The sequence below is a fragment of the Acipenser ruthenus genome, chromosome 44 (assembly GCF_902713425.1).
Source record: "Acipenser ruthenus chromosome 44, fAciRut3.2 maternal haplotype, whole genome shotgun sequence".
Lineage (NCBI taxonomy): Eukaryota > Metazoa > Chordata > Actinopteri > Acipenseriformes > Acipenseridae > Acipenser > Acipenser ruthenus.
Genome location: NC_081232.1, coordinates 9259013 through 9283655, shown reverse-complemented (window position 1 = coordinate 9283655; position 24643 = coordinate 9259013). Strand labels below are relative to the sequence as shown.

Below are 24643 nucleotides of genomic sequence, written 5' to 3'. Positions count from 1 at the left end.
CTGACGCACACAGACACACACTGACACAGAATGACGCACAGACACACAGACAGACTGACGCACAGACAGACACAGACTGACACACAGAGACAGACTGACACACACACACACACACAGACAGATGCGCTGACACACAGACACGCTTTCTCACAGATTTGATTTCTTCAGATCTTAATTTTTTTTTTTTTTTAATTTTTATTAAGCCTCTGTGAAATATTTCGCCCAAGTCAAGTTAGCTGGTGGGCTCAGCTGAGTTTCTGTTCAACTGCAGTCTTAAGTGCCTGTAATTACGATGTTCAGAAATGCCTCCCACCCACACCCCTCCCAAAAAATTAACAAAACTATGAAGGAAGTTCAGTTGAAACGACACTCAGATATTTTCCGTCTGTTTTATTTTTCAAATAAAATGTTTACGTTATGTTACTCAAAAATAAACACGTTGAAAAATAATAGTCAGATTTGCTCCCTCTGTTACTGGATTGTGAAACTGTGTCCAGGGTTGCTTATCAGTGTTTTACATCGCCCTGTGTACAGCCAGACTCTGCCCAGGCCCACGACAAGAACGAGGATGGATATTTTACTGTCAGATTGAACAAGACAAGGTGACTCTGCAGTTCAAAAAAAAAAAAGTCACTTTTGCATTTGAAGGCTGAATTTTTTCAGTCCGTCTTCAAGCAGTTTCAGATTCACTCCATTAGAGGCCAGAACACACAAAACACCTGTCAAACAGAGGGGACAGAAACTTAGAAACATTTCACAAACGCAGCGCGACACGCTGAAGTTATCACACTGTGGTCCCATTCTACCAGCCTCACCCCATTGCAGCTGCCCTATACTTGTGCTACCATTGCCCCTCAGTGTAATACAGAACCATTATTGCCATTGTAGCTCCACTGTCTGTCTGCATTGCCATTGAAGATCATTTAGGGTATAGTCAGCACACTGTGGTCCCATTCTACCAGCCTCACCCCATTGCAGCTGCCCTATACTTGTGCTACCATTGCCCCTCAGTGTAATACAGAACCATTATTGCCATTGTAGCTCCACTGTCTGTCTGCATTGCCATTGAAGATCATTTAGGGTATAGTCAGCACACTGTGGTCCCATTCTACCAGCCTCACCCCATTGTAGCTGCCCTATACTTGTGCTACCATTGCCCCTCAGTGTAATACAGAACCATTATTGCCATTGTAGCTCCACTGTCTGTCAGTAAGGACGCAGGGCCACCGTGGGACTGATTCACCTGCCATAGCACTGTCAATGTTAGTTACCTAATCGGCTGACGTCAACGATATTTCTATTTTCGTCATCGAAGAAAAGCATTTGGTTAAATTCAACTCCACTCTGCTCGTGGATTCTGTTCAGAAAAAATACAGGAAAGAGGTGAGAGAATGGATTTTAAAGATGGTCAGCGCTCCTTTAAAGGGAGGGGCCAGTGATCATGTTAATAAAGCTAATAAGAGGTGAGAGAATGGATTTTAAAGATGGTCAGCGCTCCTTTAAAGGGAGGGGCCAGTGATCATGTTAATAAAGCTAATAAGAGGTGAGAGAATGGATTTTAAAGATGGTCAGCGCTCCTTTAAAGGGAGGGGCCAGTGATCATCTTAATAAAGCTAATAAGAGGAGAGAGAATGGATTTTAAAGATGGTCAGCGCTCCTTTAAAGGGAGGGGCCGGTGATCATGTTAATAAAGCTAATAAGAGGTGAGAGAATGGATTTTAAAGATGGTCAGCGCTCCTTTAAAGGGAGGGGCCAGTGATCATGTTAATAAAGCTAATAAGAGGTGAGAGAATGGATTTTAAAGATGGTCAGCGCTCCTTTAAAGGGAGGGGCCCGTGATCCTGTTAATAAAGCTAATAAGAGGTGAGAGAATGGATTTTAAAGATGGTCAGCGCTCCTTTAAAGGGAGGGACCAGTGATCATGTTAATAAAGCTAATCAGAGGTGAGAGAATGGATTTTAAAGATGGTCAGCGCTCCTTTAAAGGGAGGGGCCAGTGATCATCTTAATAAAGCTAATAAGAGGAGAGAGAATGGATTTTAAAGATGGTCAGCGCTCCATTAAAGGGAGGGGGTCAGTGATCCTGTTAATAAAGCTAAGAAGAGGTGAGAGAATGGATTTTAAAGATGGCCAGCGCTCCTTTAAAGGGAGGGGTCAGTGATCATGTTAATAAAGCTAATAAGAGGCGAGAGAATGGATTTTAAAGATGGTCAGCGCTCCTTTAAAGGGAGGGGCCAGTGATCATGTTAATAAAGCTAATAAGAGGTGAGAGAATGGATTTTAAAGATGGTCAGCGCTCCTTTAAAGGGAGGTGGCAGTGATCATGTTAATAAAGCTAATAAGAGGTGAGAGAATGGATTTTAAAGATGGTCAGCGCTCCTTTAAAGGGAGGGACCAGCGATCATGTTAATAAAGCTAGTAAGAGGTGAGAGAATGGATTTTAAAGATGGTCAGCGCTCCTTTAAAGGGAGGTGGCAGTGATCATGTTAATAAAGCTAATAAGAGGTGAGAGAATGGATTTTAAAGATGGGCAGCGCTCCTTTAAAGGGAGGGGCCAGTGATCATGTTAATAAAGCTAATAAGAGGTGAGAGAATGGATTTTAAAGATGGTGAGCGCTCCTTTAAAGGGAGGGGCCAGTGATACTGTTACCTTTTAAAGTGTGTGACCTTTGACCCGGGGTATATTTCTTTGTGAGACAGGTATTGGTCGAGGTTAAAAAGATCTAGCAGCTGATTGGCTCCTTTGATTTCGCCAGTTCTGAGAAAAAAATAAAAATAATAATACCATAAATAAAAACCAGTTTTCTTCACAAGTGGATAAGTGATTCTGTAGAGAGGAATACAGGGCGATTCGAAACTCGGGCAGCGCGTGAAACTGGAGGGGAAACGGGGACTCACCGTGAAGCTGCAGCGATAGCAATCCCACCCGCGTGCAGAGATCGCAGCACTTCAACTGTTTCAGGGTACAAGCGAATGGGGTGACCCCGGGAATCAATCACCTTACTTTCTCTAGGGGAGAGGAGGGGAGAGGGGAGAGAGAGGAGAGGGGAGGGAGAGGAGAGAGAAGAGAGGAGAGGGGAGGGGAGGGAGAGAGAAGAGAGGAGAGGGGGGAGGGGAGAGAGGAGGGAGAGGGGAGGGAGAGAGGAGGAGGAGAAGGGAGAGGGGAGAGAGAAGGGAGAGAGGAGAGGGGAGGGGAGGGGAGGGGGAGAGAGAAGGGAGAGAGGAGAGGGGAGAGAGACAGAGGGGAGAGAAGGGAGAGGAGAGAGGAGAGGGGAGGGAGAGAGAGAGGAGTGGGGAGAGGGGAGGGAGAGAGGAGAGGAGAGGGGAGGGAGAGAGGAGGAGAAGGGAGAGAGGAGAGGGGAGGGAGAGAGAAGAGAGGAGAGGAGAGAGGAGAGGGGGAGAGAGGAGAGGGGGAAGAGGGGAGGGAGAGAGGAGGAGGAGAAGGGAGAGAGGAGAGGGGAGAGAGAAGGGAGAGGAGAGGGGAGAGAGACAGAGGGGAGAGAAGGGAGAGGAGAGGAGAGGGAGGGGAGGAGAGGAGAGGGAGGGGAGGGGAGGAGAGGGGAGGGAGAGAGAGAGGAGTGGGGAGAGAGGAGAGGAGAGGGGAGAGAGAGAGGGGAGAGAGAGGAGAGAGGAGAGGACAGGAGAGAGAAGGGAGGGGAGAGAGAAGGGAGAGATAGGAGAGAGAAGGGAGAGGGGAGATAGGAGAGGAGGGGAGAGAGTGTTTAATGAGACAACATTAATAATATTACATAGGAGCAATACAGATTTTTTAAAATAAATTATATATATACTGGACTACCTAAGTGTCGCACCTGTCTTTGTGAAAGGGCGGGTCCACGTGCGTGTCCACCCAAAACGGCCACAGCGTGTAATCTTAAAAAAAATAAAAAATACCAGAGCTTCATTCAAACTCGAACTACAGAAACGCAACCCGAGGTTATATTATTGTTTCAAAAGGAGACGGAGACATTGACAGCGTCAAGGTGCTTAAAATAAAAACAAGCTAAAAGAACACACAGCATCTTTAATTCTTAAGATTTGTTGACTTTTTATATACCTCTAGAAATATGTTTCTGTGTGCGTGTGTGCGATATATTTTAATGTTTCTTAACTGTGTAGTATTGCAATTAAAATGATAAACATATTGTCCTTAAAAATAAACTACATGAGACGGATCTTACATTCACAGAACCGCGTTTCAATTCTTCAAGGTCAGTAATATAGATTAATTCGCCATACCTAAATCAAACACCACGAGTTTGGGTTTGGCCATGTCGAGTTTAAAATATAAAAAGAAAATAAATTAAATTATGACACACAGAAATAAAATAAAGCGAATGTTTCAGAATGAATCGCAGGCTCACGCTGGGCCGGAGAGCCGCCGTCCTCCAGTATCCCACAATGCAACTTCCACAGCAGGAGCCGAAACGCGTTACTTTTTAACTGTTTAAATGCTGTTTTTGTTACAGTGACTATACATATACAATAACGACCTGGACAGAAAATTAGGAACACCTGTCATACATAGAACACACTTTGACTTTCTTATTCTGTAATATGCCAAAGTATTTACACAATATTAATTGAACTATGTTTTTTTTCTTGTTTGTTGTTGTTGTTATTATTATTATTATTATTATTATTATTATTATTATTATGATGATGCACATTTTGTAATCATCATAAGTTATATTTGGAAAAATGTGAATAACAATAATTATGACGGAAAAACTCAATTTCTATAGACAATATTTATAATCAATAAGGGCAGCTGGCTCTTTGAGCTAATATATATATATATATATACACACACACACTGAGACACACACACACACACTGACCCACAGACACTCTCTCTCTCTCTCTCTCTCTCTCTCTCTCTCTCTCTCTCTCACACACACACACACACACACACATAAACACTGGGACACACACACTGAAACACACACACACACACACACACACACACTGGGACACACATGCACTAACACACACACCGGGACACACACACACACTGACCCACACACATAAACACTGACACACACACTGAGACACACACACACTGACCCACAGACACACTCTCACACACACCGGGACACACACACACTGACCCACGGACACACACACACACACACACTGACCCACAGACACACTCTCACACACACACACACACACTGACCCACACACATAAACACTGACACACACACTGAGACACACACACACACACACCGGGACATACACACACTGACCCACAGACACACTCACACACACACACACACACACACTCACACACACACACACACACACTGACCCACAGACACACTCTATCACTGGCCCCTCCCTTTAAACGTGAGCGATGATTCTGTCTTATTAAGAATATGATACAATACGGTTCAACACAGGTACAGTTTGGTTAAAATGTTTTTTTTTTTAAATCACAATCTTCAAATGTTCATCCTGTCGATGACATGCACCGTCTTGTTTGCTTTTTAGTGACAGACTCGTCAACAACACCGGCCATCAGGACACTTCAACAGTAAAACCAGACGCACCAAGACTGTGCAGGTTAACATGATTGGATAGCCGCATAAATGCAATGCAAACAACTCACTCAAACGAGTCTCTATCACGTAATTACGTGTCCTTTTTTATTTTCATTTTTTTAAAATGTATGGTAGCAATGTGCTTCCGTAATATCTGTAATTACAGAACCGCTTACAAATTAACTGCGCTGAAGCGGGCAGCTGTGAAAGGGGGGGCATTAAGGGTGCGTTCATGGAAACCACTCTGCGCACAATCTGACCAATTCTTAGAAGATAATTGGTTAAACTGGTCAGATTCTGCGCAGAGTGATATCTGTGAAAGCACCCTAATTTCTTTTTTTCACTTCAATGCGCAGGCGCAGCTGAGAAACGTGGGAGCGACGCTGGGAAAAGAAGTTTTTTGGTGTGGATTTGCCCATACTTTGAGACTGCACGTCTGCATCCACTGAATTCATTGGAAGTGTACGGCAAAGCTTTGCAAAGTTATACAGACGTGGACATCAATTAGAAACAGTCCCGAAACTCGGCTACCCAAAGGTGTCTGGCGTTCTTTAATAAAGGCCATACGTTCGTTGTCATGTTATTTGTCCCATCCAGGAATTTATTTTATCAGTACCGAGTCGAGTCAAAACATTATAAAGGAAAAACTAAATTTCTCTCTCTCCCTCTCCCTCTCCCTCTCTCTCTCTCTCTCTCTCTCTCTATATATATATATTTAAGGGACAAATATCACTGTGTATACTGAAAAAAAATCTGCTACTACTTTAGCAAATTATTATTATTACATTATTATTTTCTTAGCAGACGCCCTTATCCAGGACGACTTACAATTATTACAAGATATCACATTATTTTTACATACAATTACCCATTTATACAGTTGGGTTTTTACTGGAGCAATCTAGGTAAAGTACCTTGCTCAAGGGTACAGCAGCAGTGTCCCCCCCACCTGGGATTGAACCCACGACCCTCCGGTCAAGAGTCCAGAGCCCTAACCACTACTCCACACTGCTGCCCTGTCCCCAAATGAACACACACACACACACACACACACATACAGACACACACAACACACAACACACAACACACACACACACACACACACACACACACACACACACACACACACACACACACAGGCCCCTCCCTTTAAATGTGAGCGATGATTCTGTCTTATTAAGAATATGATACAGTACGGTTCAACACAGGTACAGTTTGGTTAAAATGTTTTTTTTTTTAATTACAATCTTCAAATATGCATCCTGTCGCTCACAATGTATCAAATGTATACATTTAACATAAAAAAACAGAATGGGCAGTGAGTCCTTACAGCCCAAACCTTAGTTATAAACTTCCGTTAAAGTCAGCAATGGGCTTTAAACTTTGTGCAAAAAAAATAATACAAAAACTAAAAATAAAAAATTATAATAATACACAAAACCATTTGAACACTCTGAAAATCTTATAAAAAGTGTGAAAACGGGGTGGGAGGAATCAACACAAAGCGACACGGTTTTTATTCAACAGCGCTCTGTTATGAATTGCTTCAAAAACGTGAATCATTCAGCACTATATTTAGTAAAATCTCCTAAAAGACCCTATTTGTGTTTCCCAGAAGCCCATTTACACTCGGCGCAACCCAAAATGAAGTCCTCCGTTCCTTCCTGTGTTCTGGAAAATAGTTCCCCCCCACCCCCTACACTTCCTGACAGCACACAGTTCCATCTGTGTAGAACACAAACACAGGCCATCGTTTTTGTTATATTAACTAACAATTATGTTTCATTGACACAATGCTAATTGCACATGTAATTGAACTGTGCATTAATGGCCCAGGAATATTCCCAACGGGGGAAAAACAGGAAGGAATTAAAGAAAAAAGTGAATTTATTATTATTAATTAGTCATTTAGCAGACGCAGATTTGGCTAGGGGGGTGAACGTCACCCCCAGAAAACATGATTTAAACTAATAGCTCAATTTGTGTAAAAAAAATAAATAAATAAAATTAGTTGTTTATCTGTCAACAACCAGCGGAGTGTGAAATTCACCCAGAATCGGGTTTTAATGTTTCTTTACTGAATTTCCCCCGGGATAATTTCAGATTTCCCTCGACAGCAGTATTTTGTCCTGTATTCAAATACAATTCTATGATTTAAAACTCAATTAACATAAAAAACAGAATTTACTCAGAAATTAGCCCATCGTGACTCTGCCAGTGGCAGTTATTATTATTAGTTTATTTAGCAGACGCCTTTATCCAAGGCGACTTACAGAGACTAGGGTGTGTAAACTATGCATCAGCTGCAGAGTCACTTACAACTACGTCTCACCCGAAAGACGGAGCACAAGGAGGTGAAGTGACTTGCTCAGGGTCACACAATGAGTCAGTGGCTGAGGTGGGATTTGAACCGGGGACCTCCTGGTTACAAGCCTGTTTCTTTAACCACTGGACCACACAGCCTCCTATATATCCCCAAGTTAACCATGTGGAACAGTATTTAATAACCAATTATAAGTTTGTTAAAACATTTAGAAAACTGACATTAACATATTTAGAAAAAATACAAACAAAATAAAAAGCTATTCTATTTTCTTTCTCATAAGTATTGGAGATCAGACCTCAGCCTGTTAAGTTACGATATAAAATAATAATCAGCGATATAAACAGAGAATCTCAGCAGAGCCTTTGGGGCGGATTCAAGGAGATTTTGCTCTAGAGCAACATTTTAATTTTTGTTTTTGTTTAACTTTTTTTTTTTGGGTGTGATTTTTGGTGTGGTGCCAACTTTACAGGGAGAGTTCTCCCAGTTTATTTGAACCTCTTCACTGCCAATGGACAACATCTGTACTGAAAGAAAAGATAGGACAGTGTACTCTCCTTTAAAATGACATCAAATAAAATGTGGAGGTTCCTGGGATTTCCAATTCACTTGTAAAGAGATTCCCCTTTATACAAACAGAACAATTACACGGGGATGCTGTTCGGCTCTGCCTTTGATGAATCCGACTTCTCCGACTGATCTTGTTTGTTCAGGATCACAAGTTCTTCCCCTTCTTCTCCTGGATAAAATAAAGGGAAGAGTTTCCCAGAGAATTTCCCCAGGAAGGTGTAAATAACACCACGATCCTCCACCCTGTAAAAAGAGAGCCTGCCCTCTTCATAATCCAGATGCACCCCGACCTTCAGGGGGGGCAGCACCTTGAGAGGGGTCTCGGGGTCAGTCAAGGCACTGAGATCATGTCCACACATTAACTGGAGCACCCAGTAACCTTCCTTGGGACTTAGATCGAAATGTCCTTTCCTCTTGGCAGACTCGCTGGCCACACCCAGTTTCCAGTTATCCCTCTTCCCCACCTCCACCTCCCAGTAGCGTCTCCCTGAGGTGAACCCCTCCCTGCCCAGCACAAAGGGATAGAAATCAAATCTCCATTCAGTGTTGGGGACATTCTTCTCATTGCAGTCATTGCTGACACGTTTCCCATCTTCAGACACAATGAGATGACAGTGTGCTGTATCAGGGTCCAGAGTCACAGCCACTGGAGACAGGAGAAAATAAAAGGGTTTTACAAGAAGTCTTGGTTAATTGATCCTAAAATTTAAATTTAGTAATATTTATATTTGCAATTATTTCTGTATTTTCCTTCGATAAAACAGCTGGGGTAAATCTGTCCAAATGTATAACGCAGTTGGAAATTGAAATGTTTATTCACCGTGGAGCCTTTATTTTTCTTCTTTTCTTTTTTTTTTTAGTAGTCGCCAATTAGTTTTTTTGTTTGTTTGTTTCTTTTCTCCCCAATTTATTTTTGTTTAGCTCAGCTCAGCGCTACCACCCCTGCGCTGACTCGGGAGGGGTGAAGATGAACACACGCTGTCCTCCGAAGCGTGTGCCGTCAGCCGCCCGCTTCTTTACACTCTGCAGACTCACCGTGCAGCCGCCTCAGAGCTACAGCGTCGGAGGACAACGCAGCTCTGGGCAGCTTACAGGCAAGCCCGCAGGCGCCCGGCCAGACCACAGGGGGCGCTGGTGCGCAGTGAGCCGAGGACACCCTGGCCGACCTAACCCCTCCCCCCCTCCGGTTAACGCTTGGCCAATGGTGCGCTGCCCCCTGGGAGCTCCCTCCCTTGATTGGCAAAGGAACAGCCTGGACTCGAACTCGTGACGTCTAGACTATAGGGCACATCCTGCACTCCACGTGGAGTCCCTGTGGAGCCTTCTTGACTATTTTACAGGAAAGTGTGCATGTTAACAGTGTAACACATAGCAACACCTCTATAGAGAAACCTGGTTCTGATGTTACCTGTTTGACTTTGAATCTGCTTCCATTCTAGAAGAAAAAAAAACACAGAGAGAGAAATTCAATTTCACCTCCAGAACTTCAAACACTCAGTCATAAATTATAAGCAACCAAATGAAGCAGCAGAAGAACGTGTGTGTGTGTGTGTGACAGAGAGAGAGAGAGATATTGAAAGTGTCTGTTTAAGTGGATCTTGTGATATTACAGGCAGTTCATCCAGAACTTCAAACACAAACTCTGCACAGGTAAAAACAACTAAATTAGAAAAAACTAAATGTCAAGTTTACCTGATTTGAGGACAAATCCTTTGGATTCTGTTGAGATAAAATAGAAGAGTTTCAATATCAGTCAATAACAGTCTTTTTAATCTGACTAGTTTGGTGGATCCGTGGTCTACTTACCTTACCCTAAAATAAACGTATACAATTCTATAACTTTGACTTGTAGTCTTTCTCAAAGTAATTTTCTTTCACTATTACTACATTTTCATTTATGTAATGTATCTGTTATTAAAATGCGTGTCACTGTTCTTTTAAAGGAGATACAAATTTAAAATCTTACTTATTTCTTTACGAAGATCATCACACTCTGAAAGAAATAAAGAGATTTGTTTTATCAGTTTAATGTTTGAGTTGGAAAACCCGACAGAAATATATAATTTTTTCCTCCAACTAAATGTTTACCTGCTTCATGATTCTGTTTAGCCATTGCCTGAGAATCTAAAAAAAAACCAAAAAAACATTTATACCCAATCTCATCAATGTTCTAAAAGTGGGGAGCGTTATTCTGTTATGAAATTCTACACAATTTGAGACTTCTAGTGTTAAATAAGTCAAATTCGATGCTGTGGAGTAAATCATTTTGACCAGAAAATGATACAATTAATTTTATAAATTCTAGGTGATTCTAGCTGTGCATCACTCCACGAAGGACTCTCTCCTATTTTTATCTTCCAACTTAAAAAAACAATACTTTTTCAAAACGTGCCTCTCATAAGGCCATTGGTTTTGTATCAAGCGCACTCAGTCACGCGGTACCTGCTGTAAGTCATGGTCCATACCTCTGAGATTCTTGTATTTGTACACACCCGCAGCGATGAGGACTATGAAGGCTATCGTACAAACTATTAAAAACACTGACAAGCCTTTCCACGAGGGGGAGACCAGCGTGAAGAATTCACCTGCAGAGAAACAAGATTATTATTATTATTATTATTATTATTATTATTATTATTATTATTATTATTATTATTGTGTTTATCTAGCAGATGCCTTTATCCAAGGCGACTCGCAGAGACTAGGGTGTGTGAACTATGCATCAGCTGCAGAGTCACTTACAACTACGTCTCACCCGAAAGACGGAGCACAAGGAGGTGAAGTGACTTGCTCAGGGTCACACACACACACACACACACACACACACACAGTGAGTGAGCCGGGATTTGAACCTCCTGGTTACAAGCCCTTTTCTTTAACCAGCGGACCACACAGCCTCCTGCGTTTAGCTCTGTACAGCCTGAACCAAGAACGGAGTACATTTTGGGCTGCAAAAATTTGTGCAGACGCCCTTATCCAGGGCGACTTACACTTGTTACAAAATATCACATTACAGGCAAGAGCAGTTTGAGAGTGATTTCGACTAAGACCAGTTTAAACTTACAGTAAAAATATTTATACAAGTGAAGTCCATTAAGAGCAGGTAGTAAGTACGATAAATGGATGAGAACGATTTCAAATAAGAGCCACGACAAAAACCATGAATACAGATACCCATGAGAGTAAATACATGATACAGTAAGTAGTTAGAGTTGTGTGCAGCAGTTTATTTGTGGGACGGCTTGCTTGTTCCTGTGCATCAGTTACTGAGTCAGGTAAGAAAGAGCTCAGGTTTGACTGACCGTCGATGTGGACTCGGGTCTCCAGGACTCTCTTCTCCTCCCCGTGTCTTATAAGACAGGTGATCTCAGTGGCCTCCTGTTCCGATATCTGCAGAGCGCTCTGGAGAGTGAAGAGCCCGTCTGCTCCTGGCTTCTCAGTGAGAACAGCCCTCCCTGTTAAATCAGCACCCTTCACATTCCTCCACTGCAGCTCCGGCTTAGGAAACCAGCCCTCCGAGTCACACTGCAGAGTGACGTCACTGTCCAGCCGGCCAGCCACAGTGAAGCGCGGGGAGCTGCCCACAGCTGCGGGTAGAATTAAAACAAGCATGTAAATAAACTCATGAAATCACGTTATTATGGATGGAGTTGGGGTTGGGGTTAGTGATAGGGTTGGGGATTGTGTTGGGGGTTGGGGATTGGGTTGGGGGTTGGGTTGGGGTTGGGGTTGGGGGTTTGGGTTGGGGTTGGGTTGGGGTTGGGGTTGGGGTTGGGGTTGGGATTGGGTTTGGGGGTTGGTTTGGGGGTTGGGGTTGGGTTGGGGGTTGGGTTGGGGTTGGGTTTGGGTTTGGGTTGGGGGTTGGGGTTGGGGTTGGGGGTTGGGGTTGGGGTTGGGGTTGGGTTTGAGTTGGGGGTTGGGGTTGGGGGTTGGGGTTGGGGATTGGGTAGGGGTTGGGGTTGGGGTTGGATTGGGGGTTGGGTTGGGGTTGGGGTTGGGGTTGGGGGTTGGGGGTTGAGTTGGGGGTTGGGGTGGGGTTGGGGGTTGGGGTTGGGGTTGGGTTTGGGGGTTGGTTTTGGGGTTGGGGTTGTGGTTGGGTTGGGGTTGGGGTTGGGGTTGGGTTGGGGTTGGGTTGGGTTGGGGTTTGGGGTTGGGGTTGGGGATTGGGTTGGGGTTGGGGTTGGGTTGGGGGTTGGGGTTGGGGTTGGTGGTTGGGTGTTTGGTTGGGGTTGGGGTTGGGTTGGGGTTGGGGGTTGGGTTGGGGGTTAGGTTGGGGGTTGGGGTTGGGGTTGGGGTTGGGTTGGGGGTTGGGTTGGGGTTGGGGTTGGGGTTGGGGTTGGGGGTTGGGTTGGGGTTGGGGATTGGGTTGGGGATTGGGTTGGGGGTTGGTTTGGGGTTGGGGATGGGGTTGGGGTTGGGGATTGGGTTGGGGATTGGGTTGGGGGTTGGTTTGGGGTTGGGGATGGGGTTGGGGGTTGGGGTTGGGGTTTGGGGGTTGGGGTTGGGGTTGGGTTGGGGTTAGGTTTGGGGGTTGGGGTTTGGGGGTTGGTGTTGGGTTGGGGGTTGGGGTTGGGGTTGGGGGTTGGGTTGGGGGTTGGGGTTGGGTTTGGGTTGGGGTTGGGTTGGGGTTTGGGGTTGGGGTTGGGGATTGGGTTGGGGTTGGGGGTTGGGGTTGGGGTTGGGGTTGGGGTTGAGTTGGGGTTGGGGTTGGGGGTTGGGTTGGGTTTGGGGTTGGTTTGGGGTTGGGGTTGGGGTTGTGTTGGGGTTGGGGTTGGGTGTTGGGTTGGGGGTTGGGGTTGGGGTTGGGTTAGGGATTGGGTTGGGGGTTGGGTTGGAGGTTGGGTTGGGGTTGGGGTTGGGGTTGGGGTTGGGTTGGGGTTGGGGATTGGGTTGGGGGTTGGGGTTGGTGGTTGGGTTAGGGATTGGGTTGGGGGTTGGGTTGGGTTGGGGTTGGGGTTGGGTTGGGGTTGGGGATTGGGTTGGGGGTTGGGGTTGGTGGTTGGGTTGGGGTTGGGGTTGGGGGTTGGAGTTGGAGTTGGGGTTCAGGGTGGGAGTTGGGGTTTGGAGTTGGGGTTAGGTTTTGGGGTTAGGGTTGGGGGTTGGGGTTGGGGATTGGGGTGGGGGTTGAAGTTGGAATTGGGGTTGGGGATCAGGGTGGGAGTTAGGAGTTGGGGTTAGGGTTGGTGGTTGGAGTTCGAGGTTGGAGTTGGGGTTAGGGTCAGTTTTTCGTTAAGTATCTGGGAAAACACCAAATCGGCGGTGTGTGCGATTCAATATGTTAACAAGGGAACATTATTCAGCAGCTTTCATTGGACTCTATGAAGCTGAGGGAGTTCATTCTATATAGAGGGGGTGTAATTCAATATGTTAACAAGGGAACATTATTCAGCAGCTTTCATTGGACTCTATGAAGCTGAGGGAGTTCATTCTATATAGAGGGTGTGTAATTCAATATGTTAACAAGGGAACATTATTCAGCAGCTTTCATTGGACTCTATGAAGCTGAGGGAGTTCATTCTATATAGAGGGGGGTGGAAATCAATATGTTAACAAGGGAACATTATTCAGCAGCTTTCATTGGACTCTATGAAGCTGAGGGAGTTCATTCTATATAGAGGGTGTGGAATTCAATATGTTAACAAGGGAACATTATTCAGCAGCTTTCATTGGACTCTATGAAGCTGAGGGAGTTCATTCTATATAGAGGGGGTGGAATTCAATATGTTAACAAGGGAACATTATTCAGCAGCTTTCATTGGACTCTATGAAGCTGAGGGAGTTCATTCTATATAGAGGGGGGTGGAAATCAATATGTTAACAAGGGAACATTATTCAGCAGCTTTCATTGGACTCTATGAAGCTGAGGGAGTTCATTCTATATAGAGGGGGGTGGAAATCAATATGTTAACAAGGGAACATTATTCAGCAGCTTTCATTGGACTCTATGAAGCTGAGGGAGTTCATTCTATATAGAGGGTGTGGAATTCAATATGTTAACAAGGGAACATTATTCAGCAGCTTTCATTGGACTCTATGAAGCTGAGGGAGTTCATTCTATATAGAGGGTGTGGAATTCAATATGTTAACAAGGGAACATTATTCAGCAGCTTTCATTGGACTCTATGAAGCTGAGGGAGTTCATTCTATATAGAGGGGGTGGAATTCAATATGTTAACAAGGGAACATTATTCAGCAGCTTTCATTGGACTCTATGAAGCTGAGGGAGTTCATTCTATATAGAGGGGGGTGGAAATCAATATGTTAACAAGGGAACATTATTCAGCAGCTTTCATTGGACTCTATGAAGCTGAGGGAGTTCATTCTATACAGAGGGTGTGGAATTCAATATGTTAACAAGGGAACATTATTCAGCAGCTTTCATTGGACTCTATGAAGCTGAGGGAGTTCATTCTATATAGAGGGTGTGGAATTCAATATGTTAACAAGGGAACATTATTCAGCAGCTTTCATTGGACTCTATGAAGCTGAGGGAGTTCATTGTATATAGAGGGGGTGGAATTCAATATGTTAACAAGGGAACATTATTCAGCAGCTTTCATTGGACTCTATGAAGCTGAGGGAGTTCATTCTATATAGAGGGTGTGGAATTCAATATGTTAACAAGGGAACATTATTCAGCAGCTTTCATTGGACTCTATGAAGCTGAGGGAGTTCATTCTATATAGAGGGGGTGGAATTCAATATGTTAACAAGGGAACATTATTCAGCAGCTTTCATTGGACTCTATGAAGCTGAGGGAGTTCATTCTATATAGAGGGTGTGGAATTCAATATGTTAACAAGGGAACATTATTCAGCAGCTTTCATTGGACTCTATGAAGCTGAGGGAGTTCATTCTATATAGAGGGGGTGGAATTCAATATGTTAACAAGGGAACATTATTCAGCAGCTTTCATTGGACTCTATGAAGCTGAGGGAGTTCATTCTATACAGAGGGTGTGGAATTCAATATGTTAACAAGGGAACATTATTCAGCAGCTTTCATTGGACTCTATGAAGCTGAGGGAGTTCATTCTATATAGAGGGTGTGGAATTCAATATGTTAACAAGGGAACATTATTCAGCAGCTTTCATTGGACTCTATGAAGCTGAGGGAGTTCATTCTATATAGAGGGTGTGGAATTCAATATGTTAACAAGGGAACATTATTCAGCAGCTTTCATTGGACTCTATGAAGCTGAGGGAGTTCATTCTATATAGAGGGGGTGGAATTCAATATGTTAACAAGGGAACATTATTCAGCAGCTTTCATTGGACTCTATGAAGCTGAGGGAGTTCATTCTATATAGAGGGGGTGGAATTCAATATGTTAACAAGGGAACATTATTCAGCAGCTTTCATTGGACTCTATGAAGCTGAGGGAGTTCATTCTATATAGAGGGTGTGGAATTCAATATGTTAACAAGGGAACATTATTCAGCAGCTTTCATTGGACTCTATGAAGCTGAGGGAGTTCATTCTATATAGAGGGGGTGGAATTCAATATGTTAACAAGGGAACATTATTCAGCAGCTTTCATTGGACTCTATGAAGCTGAGGGAGTTCATTCTATATAGAGGGTGTGGAATTCAATATGTTAACAAGGGAACATTATTCAGCAGCTTTCATTGGACTCTATGAAGCTGAGGGAGTTCATTCTATATAGAGGGGGTGGAATTCAATATGTTAACAAGGGAACATTATTCAGCAGCTTTCATTGGACTCTATGAAGCTGAGGGAGTTCATTCTATACAGAGGGTGTGGAATTCAATATGTTAACAAGGGAACATTATTCAGCAGCTTTCATTGGACTCTATGAAGCTGAGGGAGTTCATTCTATATAGAGGGTGTGGAATTCAATATGTTAACAAGGGAACATTATTCAGCAGCTTTCATTGGACTCTATGAAGCTGAGGGAGTTCATTGTATATAGAGGGTGTGGAATTCAATATGTTAACAAGGGAACATTATTCAGCAGCTTTCATTGGACTCTATGAAGCTGAGGGAGTTCATTCTATACAGAGGGTGTGGAATTCAATATGTTAACAAGGGAACATTATTCAGCAGCTTTCATTGGACTCTATGAAGCTGAGGGAGTTCATTCTATATAGAGGGTGTGGAATTCAATATGTTAACAAGGGAACATTATTCAGCAGCTTTCATTGGACTCTATGAAGCTGAGGGAGTTCATTGTATATAGAGGGGGTGGAATTCAATATGTTAACAAGGGAACATTATTCAGCAGCTTTCATTGGACTCTATGAAGCTGAGGGAGTTCATTCTATATAGAGGGTGTGGAATTCAATATGTTAACAAGGGAACATTATTCAGCAGCTTTCATTGGACTCTATGAAGCTGAGGGAGTTCATTCTATATAGAGGGGGTGGAATTCAATATGTTAACAAGGGAACATTATTCAGCAGCTTTCATTGGACTCTATGAAGCTGAGGGAGTTCATTCTATATAGAGGGGGTGGAATTCAATATGTTAACAAGGGAACATTATTCAGCAGCTTTCATTGGACTCTATGAAGCTGAGGGAGTTCATTCTATATAGAGGGTGTGGAATTCAATATGTTAACAAGGGAACATTATTCAGCAGCTTTCATTGGACTCTATGAAGCTGAGGGAGTTCATTGTATATAGAGGGGGTGGAATTCAATATGTTAACAAGGGAACATTATTCAGCAGCTTTCATTGGACTCTATGAAGCTGAGGGAGTTCATTCTATATAGAGGGGGTGGAATTCAATATGTTAACAAGGGAACATTATTCAGCAGCTTTCATTGGACTCTATGAAGCTGAGGGAGTTCATTCTATATAGAGGGGGTGGAATTCAATATGTTAACAAGGGAACATTATTCAGCAGCTTTCATTGGACTCTATGAAGCTGAGGGAGTTCATTCTATATAGAGGGGGTGGAATTCAATATGTTAACAAGGGAACATTATTCAGCAGCTTTCATTGGACTCTATGAAGCTGAGTGAGTTCATTCTATATAGAGGGTGTGTAATTCAATATGTTAACAAGGGAACATTATTCAGCAGCTTTCATTGGACTCTATGAAGCTGAGCGAGTTCATTCTATATAGAGGGTGTGGAATTCAATATGTTAACAAGGGAACATTTTTCAGCAGCTTTCTTTGGACTCTATGAAGCTGAGGGAGTTCATTCTATATAGAGAGTGTGGAATTCAATATGTTAACAAGGGAACATTATTCAGCAGCTTTCATTGGACTCTATGAAGCTGAGGGAGTTCATTCTATATAGAGGGGGTGGAATTCAATATGTTAACAAGGGAACATTATTCAACAGCTTTCATTGGACTCTATGAAGCTGAGTGAGTTCATTCTATATAGAGGGGTTGGAATTCAATATGTTAACAAGGGAACATTATTCAGCAGCTTTCATTGGACTCTATGAAGCTGAGGGAGTTCATTCTATATAGAGAGGGTGGAATTCAATATGTTAACAAGGGAACATTATTCAGCAGCTTTCATTGGACTCTATGAAGCTGAGGGAGTTCATTCTATATAGAGGGTGTGGAATTCAATATGTTAACAAGGGAACATTATTCAGCAGCTTTCATTGGACTCTATGAAGCTGAGGGAGTTCATTCTATATAGAGGGGGTGGAATTCAATATGTTAACAAGGGAACATTATTCAACAGCTTTCATTGGACTCTATGAAGCTGAGGGAGTTCATTCTATATAGAGGGGGTGGAATTCAATATGTTAACAAGGGAACATTATTCAGCAGCTTTCATTGGACTCTATGAAGCTGAGGGAGTTCATTCTATATAGAGGGGGTGGAATTCAATATGTTAACAAGGGAACATTATTCAGCAGCTTTCATTGGACTCTATGAAGCTGAGGGAGTTCATTCTATATAGAGGGGGTGGAATTCAATATGTTAACAAGGGAACATTATTCAGCAGCTTTCATTGGACTCTATGAAGCTGAGTGAGTTCATTCTATATAGAGGGTGTGTAATTCAATATGTTAACAAGGGAACATTATTCAGCAGCTTTCATTGGACTCTATGAAGCTGAGCGAGTTCATTCTATATAGAGGGTGTGGAATTCAATATGTTAACAAGGGAACATTTTTCAGCAGCTTTCTTTGGACTCTATGAAGCTGAGGGAGTTCATTCTATATAGAGAGTGTGGAATTCAATATGCTAACAAGGGAACATTATTCAGCAGCTTTCATTCGACTTTATGAAGTAAAAAATGTATTCTATAGGGGCGATGCAAAACCTGTGGCCACCGCTGTAGAGGTAAATCCATTCAAACTTACCCGAGACCTTTAATTTCATGGTGGAGTCAGTGAACCAGCTCTCTGAAACTACGTAACACTGATAGCTTCCTTCGTCCGAGACTCTGACGTCGTTCAGCTGCAGAGACACGTTCCCGGCTCCCAGTGCTTCTTTATCGAGGTGAGTTCTGCCTTTGAATCCTAGGCTCTGCCGGCTTTCCAGGTCGGCTCCGGATACGTAGACATGCACGGTTTCATTTCCGTTTTTCACCCACCTCACCTCCATCCCCACGGCGCTGGCACCTGTGGAGATGCGGCAGGGAAGCAGGACGCTGCTCCCCACATGGGCAGACACGGGTTCAACTGGAACTTCCACTTTAAAATTGTCTGAGGATACAGGAAACAAGGTTAGTTCAAACTCGTTAAGGGAGGGCAGAGTTTTGGCTTAGTAAGTCAAAAAAAATTATCGCTGCAGGAAATATATTTAAAAGAACCAATTAATAAACAGAAAAAAACGTGGTTTAAAATAATGTACCGAATGCAACATAACTATCATAATGTATTTTTTGTTCATCATTTACTTATAATTTAAAAATATATACACATAACTCTCTCTCTCTCTCTCTCTCTCTCTCTCTAAAAGTCTTAGACGTTGCATTTTTTTACTCTGATGAATTATGAGCATCAACAATTTCCTCAAAGCCTCCGCTAGTGTTTTCTGCGATTATAACAACCTTGACTCGCATACAGAAGGACACACATTGAGTGAAGTCGCTCGCATCACTCACTTTTCAAGGTGTGGTATCCGAAGCACAATCAACAAGCACAGAGAAACATCATCTGTAATTGAGCCAGGACTGGAAGACCCAAAAAAGCTGTCTAATAAGGACGAGTGACACCTGAAGATAATATCCTTAAAGAATAGAAAGAAGATAAACGTTGAATTGACAACAGGAATTGTAGAAGGCTCAGGTGTCATTGTCCATCCATCAACAGTCCAAAGCCCCTTTGACCATTGTTCCATTGTCCAGTTTCTGTGTCCTTGTGCATATTTTAGCCTTTTAGTCTTGTTCCCCTTTCTTAACAGAGGTATTCTTACTGCAACACTTCCTTTAATCCTGATTTCAAGAATGGCCTTCTGCCAGTTCTGTTGTCAATTCAACGCTTGTCTTCTTTCTATTCATTAAGGATATTATCTTCAAGTATCGCTCGTCCTTGTTAGACAGCTTTGTTGGGTCTTCCAGTCCTGGCTCAATTACAGATGATGCAAGCTATTTCACTCAATGTATTTCTTTCTTTATGTGAGTCAAGGTTGTTATACTAGTAGAAAACACTAGTGGAGACTTTAAGGAAATTGTTGATGCTCTTTCTCTCTCTCTCTCTCTCTCTCTCTCTCTCTCCGTCTCTCTCTCTTTCTCTCCCTCTCTCATTCTCTTTCTCTCTCTCTGTCTCTCTCTCTTGCCCCTTCTTTCTCTCTCTCTCTCTCTCTCTCTCTCTCTCTCTCTCCCTCTCTCTCTCACCTGCGTGTGCAGAGTACACCAGCAGAAGGAGACAGAGCACGACCCCATCAGCTCTCCGCAAAACACCCAGTCCTCTCATCCCTGTGAAACAAACCACTGGTTACACTGGGCGCTCCCATCAAACATTCAATCAGAAACGACACACACCGGTCCACATTTTCAAATGTTTGAAATTGAAAACGAACCGCCTGAAGTTCTTAGAGAACGTGGATAATGTTCCCTCGTTAACATATTGAATTGCACACCTTTATATAGAATGAACTCCCTCAGCTTCATAGAGTCCAGTGAAAGCTGCTGAATAATGTTCCCTTGTTAACATATTGAATTCCACACCCTCTATATAGAATGAACTCCCTCAGGTTCATAGAGTCCAATGAAAGCTGCTGAATAATGTTCCCTTGTTAACATATTGAATTCCACCCCCTCTATATAGAATGAACTCACTCAGCTTCATAGAGTCCAATGAAAGCTGCTGAATAATGTTCCCTCGTTAACATATTGAATTCCACACCCTCTATATAGAATGAACTCCCTCAGCTTCATAGAGTTGTAGCACTAGCTACATGAATGCAGCATAAGTAATTTGCTGCCTGCTGCTCTTAATTGAGTATCAGAATACCTGGCCAGGTTAAGTTAATTCTCTATTCAATTGCTAAATAAGTGATTTTGTCCTCATTTCGAAAATGGGCCTTTCAGATTCATAAGGTAAAACTTAGGTGAAGCTATATCAATTTACTGTCAGTTTTTGGTAAGGGGTTTATCTCTGCACTGGTCTCTCTTGTTTTAACTGAATGATCTTTTCCTTAAATTCCACATGGAAGTTCTAATTAGAGTCAGGTGTTGCTAATTGCCTTGGCAAAGGGCTTATTGAGCTTGATTTATCATTGTCTAAGTATCTTAATTGGGAGCTCTTTAAATATGGCTATTACTTCCTGGGAAGGATGTGGTTCCTTTTTCTGGGGTGATTCTTTTTTGGGGTGTGGTTTTTGTGGATGCAGTGCGTTTGGAGGAGAGAGCAGGGTTTTTTGAAGAAGAAGGTTGCTGTCTATAAAAGAGAGATCGGGAAGCAATGATCTGTTGGTTGTTAGAAACAGTGTATTTTTTCTAATCTGCCATTTTACAGTTTGAAAGTAACCAGTTATCTAATCTCCTGCCCAATTGAAACTATCCACATCATTCAAATGGTTTATTTTTTTTTATCTTAAAAGCAACAACGGTGACTAATCCATTTATTATCCAAATCATCACTTTTTGTCTCCTTACCTGTCTGGAAACTCCAAGCTCGACAGGACCGAGGAGGAACCGGGTGAGATCCCCTGATGGGGAGGAATCTTATCTTTCGCTGCTGGATTATCTGTTTTGTTCTGACTGTTTGGAATTATTATCATTTGGTTTATTTATCGGGGTTTAACGAGCACCTCGCACAGAAGTCTCATTTTGTTTTTTGTTTTGTGTTTAAACCGTTCTGGCTCAACCTGCATTCTCAATATGGACTTGATATAACAGCTTGGGACTTTTAAAGTATTGGTTGTGGTTGTTTTATGGACATTTTTTTCTATAAGGACTGCCTGATGGACTCTGTGGTAAACACTTTAATCAACATGGGCATGTTAGGCTGTACATTTACTAAAAGCTTGATCTGTCCTATATGATTAGTATTAATGTGGTTTCTGGTAAACCATTTTTGACTGGTCCAAATGCTGTCTGATTAAAACTCATGTACACCAAATGTTTGATACCTCTGTCTATAAGTATAATATTCCACACATATTCAATAACATCTGCTATGTGAATTCTGGTGCTGTCTTCTGGTTTAATTTTCTTCCTCTTTTCTATGTGTTGTAAACAATCCTGCCTTACCCAGCAATTTTTCTTGGTTCTGTCGCGCAATCCTACTGCTTTGGAGAGTTTATATTGTTCAGGGTAGTTTACTTGTAATTCCGTCACAAAATACTAGTTATTGGACGTTGCTTAAGGATTGGGTTTGTTACAGAGTCCAATGAAAGCTGCTGAATAATGTTCCCTTGTTAACATATTGAATTCCACACCCTCTATATAGAATGAACTCCCTCAGCTTCATAGAGTCCAATGAAAGCTGCTGAATAATGTTCCCTTGTTAACATATTGAATTCCACACCCACCGCTTTGGTTTTCCCCAGATACTTAATAGAAAAACTGACATGAAAATTGTGATATGAAATACTTACTGTACTGCTATTATGGCTTCCGGTAGACTTTTTTTGCAATATCATTTTATAGTTTCTTTGTTAAATGAAATATCTAAATTATGTTATATATATATTCATGATACCTCAATCCTAAAATTCGAATTGATGCTAAACTTTTGCCCAGAGCTCTAGACAACACTGATAAAACACATCTTTAAAAAGAATTACAAAGACTGTTTAACAAAAGTAATTAATTAATAAGGCCTTGCCTTCTGCTTTCCAAGGGGACCCTTCCACAGGAACAGATCACCAACTCGATGGATTTCTTTTGAACCAATCCGTCTGTCTGATCGTCTTAATCGACCGGTTTCACGCTAAATAAGAACATAAGAACATAAGAAATAACTGTCTGTAAAACCAATTCTCTGCTCCAGAAAACAACACAACATGGAGTCCAGCCTGTGGAGTCGTGGCACTTTTATTCCGATGTTAATAGGAAAGGTTTCACTTTGACCGTTCTCCGCAGCAGCTTGGACTTTGGACAGTGATAAAGATTGTTATCAGCTAAACAAACAGGGCACACATAGTAAAAGGCTGCTGACTGACTTTTTAAAGTCGTTTTCTGAAGGGACTTCTTACACTGACTCAATGGAAGTCTAATCACGAGCCAGGAAGCTGTTGTAAAGCTGTAAAGCTCGTTAGAAATGGCTTATAATTGAATTGCTCCTTCCCTTATGAAAGATTCCCGAATGTAAAAGCACAGTAAAGTGTAATAGAGCACAGCGAAAGTATAGGGAAGCATTGTAAAGCACAGAGAGGTCTGGTAAAGCATAGGGAAGCATTGTAAAGCACAGAGAGGTCTGGTAAAGCATAGGGAAGCATTGTAAAGCACAGAGAGGTCTGGTAAAGCACAGGGAAGCATTGTAAAGCACAGAGAGGTCTGGTAAAGCACAGGGAAGCATTGTAAAGCACAGAGGTGTGGTAAAGCACAGGGAAGCATTGTAAAGCACAGAGAGGTGTGGTAAAGCACAGGGAAGCATTGTAAAGCACAGAGAGGTGTGGTAAAGCATAGGGAAGCATTGTAAAGCACAGAGAGGTGTGGTAAAGCATAGGGAAGCATTGTAAAGCACAGAGAGGTCTGTTAAAGCATAGGGAAGCACTGTAAAGCACAGAGAGGTCTGGTAAAGCATAGGGAAGCATTGTAAAGCACAGAGAGGTCTGGTAAAGCATAGGGAAGCATTGTAAAGCACAGAGAGGTGTGGTAAAGCACAGGGAAGCATTGTAAAGCACAGAGAGGTGTGGTAAAGCACAGGGAAGCATTGTAAAGCACAGAGAGGTCTGGTAAAGCATAGGGAAGCATTGTAAAGCACAGAGAGGTCTGGTAAAGCATAGGGAAGCATTGTAAAGCACAGAGAGGTGTGGTAAAGCATAGGGAAGCATTGTAAAGCACAGAGAGGTGTGGTAAAGCATAGGGAAGCATTGTAAAGCACAGAGAGGAGTGGTAAAACATAGGGAAGCATTGTAAAGCACAGAGAGGGGTTCAATTCGTTCCTCACCGGTTTTATATCGTGTGTCGGATGCTTTATTCTTGCAGGTAAGAATTATCGTCTTTTTTTTTTTTTTCATCGGGCATGTCTTCAGACGCCCAAATGCATATCGTAATGTGGTCGGGGTCTTTGTTTTATTCTGGCAGCAAAAGCGATTGAGATCTTGTATCATTTTTAAAAATATATATGCTTTTTTACATCAGTAATGGCGGTGACCATGTGAGCAAGTACCTAAAGAGAAACTGCCGCCATTTTGGCTCTACTGCAGAGTCAGCAGTGTGTGTAAACTATAGAGAATCTGGAGCCACAATGGCCGGCACTGGAACACAGATTCACACACACATTTTTGTTGCTACAATTTGTCTCGAACTGTGACCTCCGCGACCCCGTGACCCTGGGTCAGCTGCCTGCCGTGTAGGTTGGCGATAAGCTTTCGGCGGCCAGATTTGAAAGGAACAATTGTTTCCGTCAGGGTGAGTGTGGAGTGACGCGCCACGTCGCTGAGCAGGGGGAAAAAAACATTTTAAACAATGAAAAATACTGAGAGACAGACAGACAGACACAGAGAGCAGACAGACAGACACACACAGACCAGACAGACAGACAGACACACAGACAGACAGACAGAGGGCAGACAGATAGACACAGAGAGCAGACAGCTAGACACACAGACAGACAGAGGGCAGACAGATAGACACAGAGAGCAGACAGATAGACAG

The 24643-nt window shown here is 42.7% G+C and overlaps 2 protein-coding genes across 2 annotated transcripts; both read right to left on the bottom strand.

Moving 5' to 3' along the window:
• Window positions 1-175: 175 nt before the first annotated feature.
• mdp1 (magnesium dependent phosphatase 1) lies at window positions 176-4406 on the bottom strand. Its single transcript, XM_033998100.3, has 6 exons — window positions 4239-4406; window positions 3812-3872; window positions 2898-3008; window positions 2650-2757; window positions 1272-1357; window positions 176-719 (listed from the first exon to the last, which is right to left on the bottom strand). The coding sequence occupies exons 1-6, from the start codon at window positions 4270-4272 to the stop codon at window positions 631-633; spliced, it is 489 nt and encodes a 162-aa protein (XP_033853991.2). The 5' UTR covers window positions 4273-4406; the 3' UTR covers window positions 176-630.
• Window positions 4407-6754: 2348 nt separating this feature from the next.
• Window positions 6755-22859, bottom strand: LOC117970754 (butyrophilin subfamily 1 member A1-like). The gene is made up of 8 exons (XM_059012237.1): window positions 22647-22859; window positions 20210-20290; window positions 18732-19076; window positions 11738-12022; window positions 10871-11020; window positions 10128-10184; window positions 9844-9870; window positions 6755-9081 (listed from the first exon to the last, which is right to left on the bottom strand). Exons 2-8 carry the CDS (start codon window positions 20286-20288, stop codon window positions 8510-8512), a joined length of 1515 nt encoding a protein of 504 aa, XP_058868220.1. The 5' UTR covers window positions 20289-20290; window positions 22647-22859; the 3' UTR covers window positions 6755-8509.
• Between the last annotated feature and the right edge of the window lie 1784 nt (window positions 22860-24643).